Here is a 16,496-nt window from a genome sequence, read left to right on the forward strand (position 1 = left end):
TTATAAATGATGATAAATATAATCTCAAAAATAAATTAAATTATACAATAAAATATAAATATTTTAAAACATATATATATAAATTGCACTTGAAAATACATTTGTATTATTTAATTAGTAAGAATTAATTTTCATAATTAATAAAATAAAGTTATATCAATTTTGATATATACTCCATTAAAACATACAAAATGGATATTATTTAAATAAATAATTATAATTTAATTTAAAATTATTTCTAAATATTAATTTAAGTAATAAATCAATAAATATTGGAAAAAAAAAAGAAGTTTCCCAATGAAGCGGGGACAATATTCTAGTTCCCTGGAAAGGATTACTCTCTATCTATCTTGTCTTAATTATTGAAATATCCCATTTTCTTATTTAAAAAAAGAAAAAAAAAAAAAAAACAAAGGCAATCTCTGAAGTCTACTACGAAAACAAAGCATTCACTCAAGTAGAATTCAATAGTTGATATTGCGGATTGTGTGCAATTTTTTTCAAACCCTAATTTTAAATTAATTTTTATATTAATAATTGCTTGAATAATACCTTAGATTTCAGACTTTTTAATCATTACTTATTTTTATTTGTGTTTTTTTTTATATAATTTAATAGTTGATATCAAATTGGTTGTTTATTAGAAAATTATTAGATGAATTAAATGTTTATGGGTATAGTAATTTAGTTACTTTGTAATTTAATTACAAATAGATTGTTAGATGAATTAAATTACTAAATTTAGTAAATTAGTTATTTTGTCTTTAAAAAATACTAATTTTTAAGAAAAAACCAAAAAAAAAACTTTTAGAGTTTTAGTAGCATTATTTTGTAATTTAATTACAATTAAATGGTTTTAACTTTTTTAAAAAGTTGTTTTCTTCTTATTTTAGCTAATAAAAAGATTTTTTAAAAATAATATTGGGGCAACTAAATTTAAATAAAAAAAACCAATAATCTTGACAATACTCAACACTATTTCGAAGTAAAACTCATAATGAAATTGATTTAAAAAATTTACCAACGATCAAGGCTTCATATTAAAATTTTAAATTATATTAATTTATTGACTTCACTTAATTGACTTGTTACTCACTGCAAATGTTGTTACTTTTATTTGATTTAGGTCTAATGTTGTTTTATCTCTAAATTGGTTTGGATCAACCTTTCAAACTCTCATATTTTTGTAAGGGCTACTTGAATATTTATTTTCTACCATAAATTTTGTAGCCTTTTGGAAATCAAGCCCAAGTAAGTCGTATAACAGCAACAATGATCCTTGCCCTACTAATTGTGGGCAAGAGATCAAGAAAGATCGAGGCCTAGGCTAGATGTGTTGATACAACTCTTTGCCCATCAAAAGATGGTACATTCAGAGTATTAAAAACAAGCAGGTGCCTTGTGGCTTGAGGAAGAGGATTGTCCAAAAATACTAGCTCTGACCTGAGATAGAGACCTCAGCACTACAAACAGGACAGACCTGCAGTAACACAACAAAACATTTTTGGTACCTAGTTGCATGTATGTTTATAAAAAGTTCTGGAAGCATACAATGGTCATATAAACCAGTATTCTAACATGTATAATACAACAAAAGCCCAGGAAAGAAATACTAAAGGGGGTCAGAACTTCAAAACAAGAAGAAGGAAGAAATTCCCTGGTATGTCTTTTGATGAAAACATTAACAGGAAGATACTTCAAATGTCCTCGCAAGCCACTGATACTTTATAAACATTGTGATTTGGATTGCCAGGGTGGATAGAAAAACGTAAAGATGAAAAATTGGAGAGAGAGAGAAGTGAAAAGATTAAAAAAAAAAAAAACATTTTTCTTCATGGTATGCTTGGAAGGAAATATGAAAAAGTGAAGAGAAAAATAATTTTCTTTTCCTTTATTGCTTGGTAGAGTTGAAAAACAAAAGAAAATAAAATAAAAATTATACTATTTTATCATTATACATTTTGTAAGTAAAAATAAAAAAATTTTAAAAATAATGAACAATGTTATAAATATGCAATGCATTACTCACACCTCTTCATTTTCTCTCCTGTCTTTCCAATTTGGAACGATTTGTTTTTATGAATAAAGGTGAAAAATAATCAGCTTTCCTATTTTCTTTCCACCAACTTTTCTCTCCTACCAAGTACAGTCAAGATTAATTTTTTTTCTATTTTCCCACCCTCTTCTATCCATCGTTCCACTTTTCTACTCTACCAAGCACACTCTACATAGCACAAACAAATTGAAGGCAATTGAATGAAAATGTAAATAAGAGTACCTTATTTATTTTCAACCAATCATTTATGCACTCGGGATGATATGAATGCTTGCAAGAAAGCACTGTCAAGGAGTCACCATCCTCATAGCCTACAAGGCAGATGACACACCTGAAAACAAGGATAAAAGTTTCATCATCAAGTGAAAAAAGTTCAGGAATAAAAAATACGGCATTCGACTTATGAATCATTATTTCCGGTCTGACTGCTTTCTGCCTTGTATGTTAATGAAGGCAAGGATGCAATTGAATCAGCTGAAAGCCCTCTGCTCTCAATTCCAACTACTTCACCAAGTGCAAGGAGTTCCTAAAAGAATCAAGCTTAGTAAAAGTGCTTAAGGAAAATGTTAAAGCAGTACAATCCACAGGGCAGCTTACCTCATATGAAAGCTCATCAGGATCAACTTCCTCCCATGTATCCTGCAAATGCATGTCACCAAAAGACTCAGACTTGAAATAAAGTGAAACAATAAGCTCCAGCACAGCTTGAGAGAGAGAGAGAGAGAGAGAGAAATCTTGTTCTATCCAGCATGCCAAATGTCAAGGTAATTGTACATGCATTTGATATTTCACGAAAATTCTTAGTCAAATCTCATTAAGACCGGTGTAAAACAGGACTAGCTTCTATTCTCCAATGGACTTGATATCAGACAATAACTATGTGCAGAGAGAAATATATAATCCAACAGTGGGCTGCAAAGAAAAAATGGTGAGAACTATAACATATGACAACCACAAATTCCAAACCAATCACAATAGGATCCATGCCTTTCATGCTGTCAACAGCTATTATTCTCAGCATTGTTAATATGAAAAAGGTTGACTGCTGTAAATACTCTATTATCACCAAAACATTCCCAATAAGAGAAGTTCAACCCTTACATGTAGAACCCTAAAACAGAACCAGACATGATATTATCAACCAATAATACAGAGGGAGAGACATAAGCCAGTGCTTCAGGTATAGAGAAAAGAGAAGGGATGGTCAAATGGGGAACCCTGATTATACCAATTTAAAAGTAACAACCAAATGCATTAATACTATTCTAGTTGAAGATATGAGGTGACCACCAAGAGGGAATTAAGTGCTAATATTAGTATATGTGCATTTTAACTAAATACTAAAAGGCTAATAGATATCAGATAATTTAATGACCATTGTGATTTAATGATGGCAAGAGGAGTAAAACCCAAATGTAGCCATCCCAGGCACCACATTGGAATTAACTTGCTAAGATTTTAGCTTTAGTGACATTCCAGTAAAAACTCTTCTTAAATATATAAGCTTTTCAAGCACAAACACACACAACAATTTTGTTAGCTATGATCATACATATTTGTGAAAATTTTTGCAATCAAGGAAGTGAGGACCTGACATGCTACCTGATATATTATTGCAGTTTTCAATCTTGCAGGTATGTAGGAAAGAATGTAAAATGAGAATAGGGGACCATCTGAATATTTACAAACACACGTGCAAGCATGCATAAATGATATATGTCGCATATATCGTTCATGTATTTCATTTAATAGTGAAGGATAAAAAATAAAAAAATAAAACAAACAAAAACTAAAAACCAGGTGACCAGAATCAAAGAGGCAAACTACTAACTTATTCCTCTTACCAAGTAAAACGAAAGCACCCTTCCTATAGGTAGGACAACAAATAGTAATTCCCGGTTAACATCCTCTCCATAGAAAATGTGACCAACAAGCAAGAACTCTAAACATAATACACTTATATGGAGACCAAAGTCTAGATAACATCAAGCCATTCACTTTAAATCTGTTTCAAGTAAAATACCCCACTAATGACAACATTAAATCACAGTTCCAAACTAAGAAGGTCAGCCAAAGAGGCATCTAAGCAAAGAAAGCAACATAGAGGGCAATGAATGGAGATATTTATACCCTATGCTCGCAAACTATTTATCTTATTGAAAACTTTTTTCATAAAGGAACCTAAGGATTCATATATATGCATGGAATTCCAGCTGAGAACTTGTATTTACAATAATTTGTACCTGAGAGTTACCTCCTTGATCCACTAAGGTAACAATTCCTCCTGCAAATTAGCAAAACTTTAGTAAACACTCTTAACATTGGCATAAATTAAAAGCAATTAACAAGAATCTCACAGTAATAAACACTCACTATCATTAATCCCAGCTAAGGCCAACAATCTAGCAGCCATTTCTCTATCTTCAGCATCCTGAAGCGCTCTAGCATACGCCTCATCACCCGAAAAAACAGCGGGGTCGACTTCAACCCTTGGGTTATTATCCTCCTCCCCATTTTCAGCATGAGCATGCACATCAAACGCATCCACATCATCATCGGCTTCAGTCCGATCATGTTCCCCCTCCTCCTCCTCCCCATCATCATCATCACCTTCGGTTCCATCATGATCATGGGGATCCCCGAAATCATCGTCATCATCATGTAAATAGCTTCCAGCCTCCCAACTTCCATAATCACTCCCATCATTATTCATACTAAGCATCATATATGCCCTTTCCTACAACACATGATAAAAATAAGTAAATAAATAATCACAAAAAAAAAAAATTAATGTGATAAACCAAAAAAAAAAAAGAATTGACCTGTTCTTGGAGAGTCCGAGCAAGAGCCAGGTCAGCATCGACCTGACTGAGATTAGTGAAAGGAGTTCTTGTCGATGGCTGACGTGGAACCTGTTCTTCTTGCTTTTCTTCATGTTCACTTTTACTGTTCAAATTATCGTTACCGTTAGGGTTAGGTTGTTCTTTCTGTTCGTTCGACATTCTTTTGCCTTCCTCCTTAACCGACCGCCGTCGATTTTGCTTTGATGTTCCTTCCTTGTCGTTGTTTATTCGAGGAAAAGTTTTTAGATCGGAAAACAGAAAAAGAAAATCGGTGGTTTACTGACAATATAAAGAGGAGAGATCAGGGGTAGGTTTAAATTCGATCGAATTGGAAAATAACTCAAGAATCTAAACAGAGACAAAAGAGGAGAGAGAGAGAGACGGCTGATTGAAAAACTTGAATTTCTTCTTTTTAAAGGAAAATAATAGTTAACGTTAAAAAAGAAAGTTCTTTTTGGCCAATTAAAAAAAAAAAAAGATGTCTTTAACAAAGGGTAAAAAGATTTTAAACTTTGTTCAGTATTTTTTTTATTAATTTAAATAAATTTTTATCAAAGGATATAAAGATTTTAAACTTTGTTCAGTATTTTTTTATTAATTTAAATAAATTTATTTATGTAAAATTTTAACGAATTTGTTAGAATCTTTTTTTTTTTAATAATTTTAGGATAAATTCAAATTCAAATAATAAGACTCTCTTTATCATTTAATCAGTCATCCATCGTTTTTATTTGTCTATTTTTTTTATATCTCAAAATAAAGTATTTTTGTTTTTTAAATATTTAATAGTTTTATATTTTTTTGTTACAGTTAAAATTGATTTTTTCAATTATTTTTATTTTTTGATAATAAAAATATGATACATCATTATTATTAAAAAATAAATTAATATTATTCCTTTTTAAGTAATTTAAATCTATAATATTAAATATATAAAAATTAAAACCTCCTTTTTAATTAGGAAAGTATGTCACCAAAAAAAAATTATACGAAAGTAAGAGGTAGAAAGAAAAGGGGTCAGAGCTATCCGAAAATAAGGAGAGCCGACTTGAATTGAAGAGGTAGGCGTGCCAATTGAAGTTGGATCACCCGATTTCCTTTTCTTTTATACAAGAAAAACGTTCTATTCAAATACAAAGGAAAAACATGATATTTCAATTTTTTTTTTTTGGTATTTCAAAATAATACTACTTACTATTGTTTTTCCAAAATGAAAACTGGAAATCTGAAACTGTAAATTAGAAATAGAAATTTTGCCTTGAAGCTGATTTTGTACTTGTTCAAATTTCAATTTCTTTCATCATGATTGAAGTGACAAGTCATAAGAGAAGGATTAGATCATCAGTGGGTTTGTCTTCCCCACCCGCAAACACATGCATTGCTGTACCTTGTTTGCTCTAACTATTGAATTGGATAAATCCCCATAGCGGTGAACATTTCCATTAACGAATTAGAGAGAAAGGTAATACGTTGCTGGTTAGCGAGTACTATTCAACTGTAAGTTACAGAATAATGATGGAAACTACAAAATAAGGGCATCATGCACTTATTTCTAAGGTGCCGTACGTTCTCTGCATTTATGTAATTAGCTCTCGAGTAAATTGGCACCAGCGATCATAAGATTGTCGAAGATTTGGCCAATCAGAGACAGATACAGCATATTCTTGAATCCAATTGGTGAGGATAACTTCTTGATCCATTGCAGGGAAACTGGAGATTACTTCGTCCATTGCTCTCTCTAACTCTGCCTTCTGAAAACTCGTTAAGACAGGATAGCAAAGCCCATTGCTTGCATGGCAAAACAATGGAATCCAAAGCCCCGGCAGCCGGAACTTCACTTGCCTTGAAATTTGCAAGTCATTTCGAGTCCGCTCCCCAAATAAAATGGCTGCAGAAAGAAAACCTAAGTGAACAATTTGGTACTATAAATGTTTTAGTTTCTAAAGTTTAGCTTATATGGATTAAAAGGCATAATGTGCGGCAGGCATGATATCACGATCTACATTAATTTATGAGATGTTATCTATTTTAATTTTTTTGATCACATGATTTTATCTCACAAAAATCTTTTCAAGATATAAATCTTTATATCTCAAGATTAATTTTAATATACAGTCGATGTGAGATTTATGATTCATTTTTAAGATCATAACATCATCTTTTACTCCAATGAAAACCTAATATCTTTGGTGACACATTACTAATATCTCTAGAGTCAGTTCTAATATCAAATGTAATGATTTACACTAACTTATGAGATATTGTCCGTTTTAACTCATTTTATCTCATTATGTTTTATCTTATAAAAAACGTCTTATAAGTTGAAAAGAGTGTGAACTGTTATATTTTAAGATCAATTCTAGCAAACAAACGTGAGATTTATGACTCCTCTATGATATCGTAACACATGACCTGATATCTTAACAATGCAGCCCTGAACTCTAGTGACTAGCTGAGAGAGATAGAGAAGCCAAACCAGAAGCAAAACTCCACTGCACCAAAGCCTCATTAATATCCCCATAACTCCTATGCTTTTTAGTTATCCACAGTAACTCTTGTGCCAACTTCTCAGCCATCACCTTTCCATGGTAATCCTGTCCATCACCTCTAGCAATTCCTGGTTCCCTCCTCTGCAAACGCCCAGTGGCACTGCCAAACCAAGAAAATGCTGCATTAAAGCAAATGCTTATGCCCTTCATGTAATATGCTATACTCGAGCCGAAAGGAATAGCCTTGATGGCGCGCATGTGCCACGATTCACCGTCCTCTCCGGATGGCGTGCTCTGGAATTGGTAGGAGTGGTATATCAGGGCGGATGCACATGTAAAAGACGGACCGAGAGCCATTCGATTAACATGGAGAAGCTCCGGGTGGCCGTTCCTAGCGTTATCTTCCATTATCTTGTCAGCCATCGCCATTGTAAATTGGTATTTTCTTGATGAAGCCGGTATCTCGTTGAGTAAGGCCAAAATCTGCATCCATGTGCACAATTACTAATTAAATGGAACACTTTCATCTTTCCTTCATTAATTTGTAAACTCGACACAGAGAATCACCCTTTTAGTAATAACGAACTAGTAGTAATTAATATTACTATCTCACGCTTGAAAGATTGAACAAGTACCCAAGAAAGCTTTGAAACTTTTGCATGTAGGCACACTTGTCTTAATGGTGGTCAAGGATGTGTTAACATCATTATAGTTTTACAGAGCAATGATGCTGGTGTTTCTCATCATTAGATTGCAGAAAGGGGAGAGACTTGGATTTCTGAAACAGATTAATTGTCGCGGGTCGCTTAGCTGGCACTCAAACTTGCTCCTATTTTCTCAAGATTGACGGTAAAAATGTCAATTACCATGGAGAAAATGAAGCAGCGAACATTTTCCAAATCCGAGAATGATAAACAGGGAGGTGGAAGCTGAAAGAGGGTGTTTGTGAATCATTAGGGGTCTGTCTAGAGGCCAGGCCCGGGTGTTCACTGCTCAGTGTGAAGATGCTGTGCACATGATAGAGATAGTGCATTGATGCTTGTAAAATTCCGCATGCAAAGACCATGTGTTTCTCTTTGTTTTAAAAGACATACGTGGCTTCGCCTCCATTTTGTTGGACTTGTCTTGGATGTTCCAGTATTTCACCATTCTTCTAATTTTCTATTTTCGTGTCCTCTTTTATGCTAATACTTTTTTCTCATTTACTGTCTTCTGGCTAGTATTCTGATTTTGCCACCACGTCTTTCTCCTTTCTTCCTAGCCCATATTAGGTCACTTATTCCTTGCAGCTTGCAATGGTGAAATGTGTGATCGGTAGGTGCCTTTTGGCATCAAGCGGAAAATAAGGGGTAGGCAGCGCTGTGGCAGGAACCCCACCGCACCGCACCGCTTCATACCAAACGCATTCCATTTTACTTTGTATAATTATGATATTCATAAATGTTTAAAACTTGAGTATTGATAATAAAAAAGGGGAAAACCATCCAGGTAAATCACTTTTGTACTGATCAAAAAGAAAGATAATAGTATTAGAAAAAACCAAAAACTATTAACTCTAGACACTAAAAAGATCTTTCAATCAGTCAATTAGGATTTTTTTTTATTTTTTATTTTTTTTTGGGGGGGGGGGGGGGGGGGGGGGGTTTCATAAGAGGACCTTGTTTTTCATGGGTGACATAACATTACGGTTCTTTAAACCTGCCATGGACGGTAAAACTTTAAAACACTTGGGAGAAACATAATAATGGCCCCAAAAAAGGGATAAGTTCTAAAAGATCTCTTTGAAAATTTTAAGGTTCGGGGTGGTGGATGTGGAGTTGTATATACTTACATGAGTTAGTGCTCTTTCCAGGGCTTTAAAAGATGGTCCATCAACCCTGTCGTTAAGTATCAAATTCAATGATGAACCAGAAGACGACAATGCTTCTATTGATGGTGATGAGTATGAAGCTAGCTGGAATGGACCAACAGACGACAAGCCACCGAGGAGATAGTCCGGAGAAGAACTCCGAGAGCAGGGGAAATGATCCATCAAAAACCTAAGAACCCACACCATCAGCCAAGTCGTTAGCATGACCATGAACCTCAAGTGATCTGTAGGCCTCCACTTCTCTGTGTTGTCAGCTTTTGAGCTTGAAGCCACCGAGACAAGCATCTCTGCTGCCATGTTGACTGTGGACTTGAAGATGGAATTCAAAAGGCTTGAAGGCCAGGCTGTGTAGCCATATTGCCCATCCAAATCAATTGCCATGCTTTCTGTCAGATGGGCTGGGGATAAAGGGCTTAAATGGGGAAAGGGTACTTGAAAAACGGAGCATGTACAAAGAGGAGGTCCTGTCTCTTTTATTAGCAAGGGGTTCAAGTTTCTGTATTTTGGGAATGTGTGAAAACCGTCATTTGAAAGTTACGTTTCCTTCCTCCCTTTCAGTTCTTGGAGTGGTGGAGCTTCCCATCCTTCTTCGCATATTGAACCCAGGGCACTTAACTATTGTCATTCTTAAGCCCGAAAAACCTGCAAATCACATGTAACTTATGGATAAGATTAAGACCTAACTTTCAACAGATTTTCAATTTCATCATCATTGTTCATTTTGAGTTGAGGGAATTCAGGCATCCAAATAAAAAAAAAGAAAACAACCAAATGATTCTTCTCAGCATTATTTGACCTACATTTTGTGCATTTCACATAAGATATACTTTTCTGTTTAATTTTTACATAATAGGTATGGCAGTATACCATGTCCATCTTTTACATTAACTCCAAAAATATTGTTACTCTAGTCCCATCAAGCAGTCTCAAGATTCTAGTATCATCGATTAAGTTCTAATTTACAATGGCGTACAAAAAAAGTGGAAGGAATTTAGCTCGTTTCACTATGCTGAATCTAATTACATAACACTTGATCAACAAGTGGTTGGTTTAATTGGTTAGGCTCGTTTTTATCGATGAAGAAGTCTTGAGTTTGAGTCTTATCGGTGATCACTTGTTGGGGTTATCTTGAATGCACGACCTGCAGTCATTTGTCTTAAGCTATCAGATACGATACATTTTATCATGATCTGAGAAACCGAATAGCTTGTCTACTCTTGGATTTTTCTTACCAAAAAAATAAAAAGATCACATAGCACTTGAAATAGACAATGCGACTCAGAAAAGGACGATTGTTTCCATGAATAAACAAATTCTCTTTTGGCTTAAAATGCAGTGCTTCCATGAATAAACAAACTCTCTTTTAACTTTAACTGCAATCTAACCTGACTGCGAATCAAATAGTGGGCTATGTCTACCTTCAGCTCCTTCCGATAGATTAACATCTGGAATCCTGCTCGCTTCTATAAGATCTTTTATGCTAGAGGATGTTATGACTTCTTCTAACAATTTACAAATTGCATCTCTTATTATAAGAAAGTTCTTATCTAGTGTATCTGGTAAATTTCCTACATCAACCACCCCTTTAACATGTCCAAAACAGAGGGTAAGTTTGTGTCTGATAGAAAAGCACTTATTAGTGCAATATAGACATAGCTGTCAGGTCTCATTTCCTTCTCTTTCATCTCATTGAAATGAACTAGAGCTGCAGAGGACCTATCATACTTGGAAAGTCCATTTGTGAGAGAATGATAAGCAATTCTGTTGGGAGCGCATCTTTTTCTCCCCATTTTATTCCATAGCTTTAAAGCATCATCAGTTATTCCAAAATTGCATAATCCATCAATTAAAGCTGCGTAAGTAATCACATATGCCTCCCTCTCTTTTCCATCAATTACAGGCAAAGCATAGCTGGGCCAATCTCACCATTTTTGCACCATCCACCATAGAGAGTAGTAGGAACAAGCCCTTTCAACATCATCTCCTTCAAAAGACGCTCAGCTTCAGCAACTCTTTGGGCCTTACAAAATGCTTTATCAGTATGTTATAAGAAATCACATCAGGACAATACCCACGAGCACAAATATGTTGGAATAGCTCCAAATCCTTTTCCACTGATTTAATTTTGATCAATCCATTCATTGCAGCAGAATAGCTAATTATATCAGGGAGAAAACCTTCGTGTACCATGTCAGTGAAAAATATGCAAGCTTCCACTGCCTTCCCATGTTGACACAAATTTTTATACTTCTATAAAAACACATCTTTCTCACCAAATCAACAGCTCCTTCAGCATCCTCTCTAACAAAGACACCCAAATATATAGTGGTGTGTAAACTAGGTTGGATCAAGTCCAACTTCCTTCATCCGTCTCAAAAGCTCATAACTCTCTTCCAGTCTATTTAACTTGCACACTGCTTCAATCAAATTGTTCTAAAGCAACAAAGTTTAATTACAACCAAATTGAACCATTTCTCCTTAGAGAATTAGTGCCATATCCACCTTACCAGCATCAAGCAAGCCATTAATAACAATAGCATATTAACTATTATTAAGGGTTATTACTTCCTTTTCATCCATGAAGTACTTAGCAATGATACTATCGCCGTTGCTGTTCTTCCTCATTACTGCTCTAAGAAGATCGTAAGCTATATCTATTGAGCCATTGGAAACAAGACCCTTCAAAATAGAATTATAAAGCAGGTTCTTAGGTTGTGAATTCATATCTTCCCAGCAATCTTTATGCAATCAATCCAACTCTCCTGTAGAAAAGAAGATATCAGCTTTGTCAGGATGCCAAATTAAGGATTATTCCCAGCTCTTTCTTTTCTGAATGTAAAGAAAATGCCTTCTCAAGCTCATTTTTCTTACAGAGCCCTTCAATCATCACTTCAAAAAACGAAACACTAGGATAAAACCCCAAGTTTCGCATTTTATCAAACACACAAAGAGCTTTATCCATTCTATATTCCCTCACAAATCCATGAATCAAAACAAAAAATGTCTTCTCATTCAACCTCACATTTCTTGGCCAAAAGAAACCCCTCATATTATGCTCTTCCATACTATCGATCAATTCAATTGTCTTGTCGACTTCACCCCACTTACTAAAGGCAACAACAAAGATGGAAAAAACATGTTCATCCAACCAACCCCATTCAAATATCTCATTGAACACACTCAAAGACTTATCAAACTGCCCAGCATTGCAATAAACCTGCAAAACTGTGGTCAGCGTGTACTTATAAAATTCCAACCCCAAACCTCTCATCTCTTTCAATCTGATCTCAACCAAGTCAATAAAACCATATTTGGACAAAGCTTCTAACAAACAATTATAGACATCATTGGGTTCCCAAAGACCTGCCTCTTTTAACCTGATCAAACAAGTTATTAGCTCCATCAATCAACCAATCACTCTCCAAAAACCTAATAAAAAGGCCCAAAGCCCGAGCATTCATAGAACAATTGGAATTCAGGACATCCAAAGCCAAAGTTTGTAGTAGGGCATTTTGTCGAGGACGTGATAGAATTGAGGCCACGGCATTACAAATATGAACATTCTGGTTATAACCATGTTGATTTGAAACCCATGTGACAAACAGGCGGGCTATTCTCCAGTTCTTGAGGTTATTTAGTACGGCTTCGACAGCTTTATGGGTGAGAAGTGGTACGAGGTTTTGAGCTCTGGGTTATCCGGTGAAAGAGGTTGTTTGATTAAGACTGAAATGAAAGGCATTTGAGATGCTAATCTGATCTAATGAAAGAAAATTGTAGTTTCGATGTTTTGTGCAAATGGGTCTTTGTTGATTTCAGGGAAAGAAAAAGGGTTTTTGCAGGAGATTAGTAACAAAGAATTTGGTATAATTAGTTGGGTTGATTTGTAGAGAATGTGATGGTATTTCAAGATTCTTGACAGTGCCATCAAAAACAAAACTAAGAACGCGTCTAAAGGGGAACTTTATTTCAGTGTTTTACAACATCTGGAGGAGTGTGAAAGTTAAGACTTAAGACCAAGGAGGCAAAATCGCCTGCCTCCAATGCCCCTTTCAAGTTTGGCTGCAAGTGGCACAGAGCTACTATTGTAACGTTTTATACCTTTCTTTTTTCTTTTTAACATCGAAACAAGAAAACACTAGCTATGTTGTCAACATCTTTATTTTAGTTTACAAAGAAAACAGATACCAATACCAGATTGTTTAAATATCAAATTAAAGTGATTGTTCTATTTGAACAAATATGTTCTTAAAGTCTTCAAACAGTCAATATAATCTTAAAAAAGATATCAAGATTAAAGTTCGAATTTCAACTTTTTTCCTCCCTTTTAATGTAAGGTTTTGTCCCATTGAATAATAAAAAAGAAAAATGTGTTGTTAGAGTTAAACTGATCAAACTCAAATGAACTATAAATCTAAAATTCAAAATAATAAAAAAATAAAGAGACAGGAAACAATTTCTTACGTTTCTGAACATTAACCCCAAAAAAAAATCATTATAAAAATCCGAGATTAATTGCAATGACAAGTCTCATCTCAAAACATATTCACAACCATTCTTTTATTTCTAATCACTAACCAAACATTGTATCCTTCACCACCACAGGAGGCATTAAAAGAGTTGAATCCCGTAGGTGGAAGATCCTTTTAATAGGTCTCATATATCCTGCAGGAATAAAGACTTCGAGAGGTGATTAATGTACTGGTTAAATGTAGAGTTTAGAGCTGCTGATGTACTCGAGCGTTTTACAATCAATAATAATTCATTCTCTTCTGGAAAAAAAAAAAAGAAAAACGAACATTTTATCTTTCTAAGTTTTTTATAATGATTACATGTCTAAAAAATTTTTAAAATTAATATCTGGCCAACAAATAAAAGTAACTAATCAAAACCCAACAAAGGGGGATCTAAATTCTTTATTTGCTGTCTCACTTTTGCTTTGGCTTTCAAGTGGCCTTTGCATTTTTGGTTACGAAACAGCCTTGCCTCTGGAAGATGGGTTGCCGATGACGTCTTCATCTGGGATGTACTTTCCCCAGAACCAATGTGCCTTCAAGACTGTGTTCATCATTTCAATGGGGACGTTCTTTGTCTCAGGCAAAAACAAGGCAATGAAAATGGTCATTGTCAAAACAAAGCCGGCGAAGATGAAGAAGAGAACAAACTTCGTGTGACAAAGCATGGAGAGGAAGACATGAGCAACTATGAAGGTGAAGAGCATGTTAACTGAGACATTAATTGCTTGTCCAGCTGATCGGATCTCTAGAGGGCAAATCTCACTCGGTATCAACCATGCCATTGGCCCCCAAGACCACGCAAATCCTGCTACGTACAAGCAGATTAGCAACAACAGAAGATTGGCCGCGGTTTTTGATAAGGTCCCCTCACTATTGGTCCCAACCTGCAAGGCTATCGTGGTTCCGTACGCAATCTATATATGTCAAATAAAGAAGCAAATTAACCACATATTCAATCACAAATTCTTAATTCTATGGAGAACGAAAATTAAGTGTGTAAAATAATTAAAGGTAGCTACCTGGCAAAGAAACATTTGCACGCCGCCTTCAAGGAATAAAATCCTTCTTCCCGTCGTGTCAACTGAGTAGATGGCAACAATCGTGGCAAGCATATTCACTAAACCACATATAACCGCAGTCATAAGTAAGGCGAAGTGACCTAAGCCTAAAGTCTTGAAGAGAACAGGCGCATAAAATACGACAACATTGATGCCAGTGAGCTGCTGGAAGAACGGGACGAGAGTGCAAATGACGAGATAAGGCCTATGTCTTGGCTCGAGGATGCTCCTCCAAGGGTGTACTTCAACTTTTTTTGCAGCTTCGCTTGCCTCAACGAGGTCATTGAATTCATCATTGACATCCTGAGTGCCACGAATCCTTTGTAACATTAGTTTTGCCTGTTTAATGTAGCCTCTCTCAATCATGGAAGTGGGAGTGTCCGGTAATAAGACAGCTCCGATAGCCACCATTATCGCAGGAACGCTTTCAAGAGCTAAAGAAATTCTCCATCCCCATCCACCCTCTATCTCCCATGCCCCATAGTTGATAAAAGAAGCTGTTAGAATCCCAATGGTAGCGGCCATTTGGAAACCAGCGTTCAAAGCTCCTCTAATCTTAGCTGGTGCCATTTCTGATATATAAACCGGAACAGACTGCCATGGATATATATATATATATATATATATGTGTGTGTGTGTGTGTATGACGTTAGTTTTTTGAGACAGAAATGATGTTAGATTATAAAGAAGGGGAAATAAAAGAAAAATTTTTTACCTGGTTCACAAATCCAACACCCACACCAAGCATCAAGCGGCCAATGATTAACATTATCATATTCATGGCAATACCATTAACGATGGAGCCAATAAGAAAAGCAATGCCTCCAATAACCATGGAAGCTTTTCGACCAAAGATTATTGTCACCACAGAAGCAAAAACGGAGGATATCAAAGCGGCAAGGTAGATCGAAGAGTTGAATAATGTTAGTAGCTGGCTATCGAATTTGCAGTACTCGCTTTCATGAGCAGCCGCACGTTTCTTCTTTTCTAAAACTGATGGGAAAAACTTCTTCAGAAATGATTCCATTGAGGTCAAGCCTCCTGAAATTCCAATATCATATCCCATGAGGAGACCTCCCATTGCAGCAACTATACAAGTGATCACCGCAAAGGTAGTGACACGATCTTCGTAGATTTTTCTCCGGCCGTAAGCAGCAAAACTTCCCCCAGCCATTCTTTTTCAAATTTTGATGAGAAACTCACTTGTGTGTTTTAGTACTCCTCTTATTGAATGTTGATTGTCTCTAATCCCAAATGATCCTCATGAACAATCCTCAAATCATTGTAAAGGTAATAGTCAATGCCTCTTAAATAGGCCTATAAAAGCGGAGGAAATCTTGATGACTTCATGACAAAATAGGTTGCAACTATGTCTATTTATCTAATCAGGCATCTCCTCTCATTATCGACTCTTTTTTTTCTTCAATCATGCCATTTAAGCCTGTAAAATGTGGTATTGGTAGTTATTGTGACACGGCCAAAAGTTTCGATCGCATTTGGCTGGATGAGCCTTTGTCCAGGAAAGTACTATTTATGTGTATGGATAAAGCTACAAAGCAACTGCCTAGAAATAGAAAATAATATTCAACGACCCAGCAATTATATTTCATTAGTCCATGCAAAAAAAAAAAGGAAAAAGTTATCCATAGAGAGACTTTAAAGTTGG

The 16,496-nt window shown here is 35.3% G+C and overlaps 2 protein-coding genes and 2 pseudogenes across 6 annotated transcripts; all 4 read right to left on the reverse strand.

Moving 5' to 3' along the window:
• Positions 1 to 1,181: 1,181 nt before the first annotated feature.
• Positions 1,182 to 5,326, reverse strand: LOC111281617 (E3 ubiquitin ligase BIG BROTHER-related-like). 4 transcript variants are annotated; one of them, XR_016342244.1, is made up of 7 exons: positions 4,879 to 5,326; positions 4,430 to 4,793; positions 4,300 to 4,343; positions 2,654 to 2,695; positions 2,493 to 2,582; positions 2,279 to 2,387; positions 1,182 to 1,480 (listed from the first exon to the last, which is right to left on the reverse strand). XR_016342244.1 is itself a non-coding variant. In XM_089760983.1 (7 exons), exons 1-7 carry the CDS (start codon positions 5,056 to 5,058, stop codon positions 1,433 to 1,435), a joined length of 909 nt encoding a protein of 302 aa, XP_089617109.1. In that variant the 5' UTR covers positions 5,059 to 5,324; the 3' UTR covers positions 1,182 to 1,432. The 4 variants fall into 4 exon arrangements, 2 of the variants coding, with proteins under 2 accessions (XP_089617109.1, XP_089617110.1); XR_016342245.1 differs by having other exon boundaries at positions 4,300 to 4,340; positions 4,879 to 5,323; XM_089760983.1 differs by having other exon boundaries at positions 2,461 to 2,582; positions 4,879 to 5,324.
• Positions 5,327 to 6,381: 1,055 nt separating this feature from the next.
• Positions 6,382 to 9,776, reverse strand: LOC111281618 (uncharacterized; annotated as a pseudogene).
• LOC111282487 (putative pentatricopeptide repeat-containing protein At5g08310, mitochondrial) lies at positions 9,664 to 13,298 on the reverse strand (annotated as a pseudogene). Its single transcript, XR_016342246.1, has 2 exons — positions 10,644 to 13,298; positions 9,664 to 9,900 (listed from the first exon to the last, which is right to left on the reverse strand). The product of XR_016342246.1 is annotated as a putative pentatricopeptide repeat-containing protein At5g08310, mitochondrial (transcript).
• A 420-nt stretch (positions 13,299 to 13,718) lies between these two features.
• Positions 13,719 to 16,240, reverse strand: LOC111281620 (sugar transport protein 10-like). Its single transcript, XM_022869314.2, has 3 exons — positions 15,546 to 16,240; positions 14,792 to 15,424; positions 13,719 to 14,686 (listed from the first exon to the last, which is right to left on the reverse strand). Exons 1-3 carry the CDS (start codon positions 16,002 to 16,004, stop codon positions 14,225 to 14,227), a joined length of 1,554 nt encoding a protein of 517 aa, XP_022725049.2. The 5' UTR covers positions 16,005 to 16,240; the 3' UTR covers positions 13,719 to 14,224.
• Between the last annotated feature and the right edge of the window lie 256 nt (positions 16,241 to 16,496).

This window comes from Durio zibethinus, chromosome 5, assembly GCF_047325235.1.
Source record: "Durio zibethinus cultivar Kanyao isolate XHJ-2024 chromosome 5, ASM4732523v1, whole genome shotgun sequence".
Classification (NCBI taxonomy): Eukaryota; Viridiplantae; Streptophyta; class Magnoliopsida; order Malvales; family Malvaceae; genus Durio; species Durio zibethinus.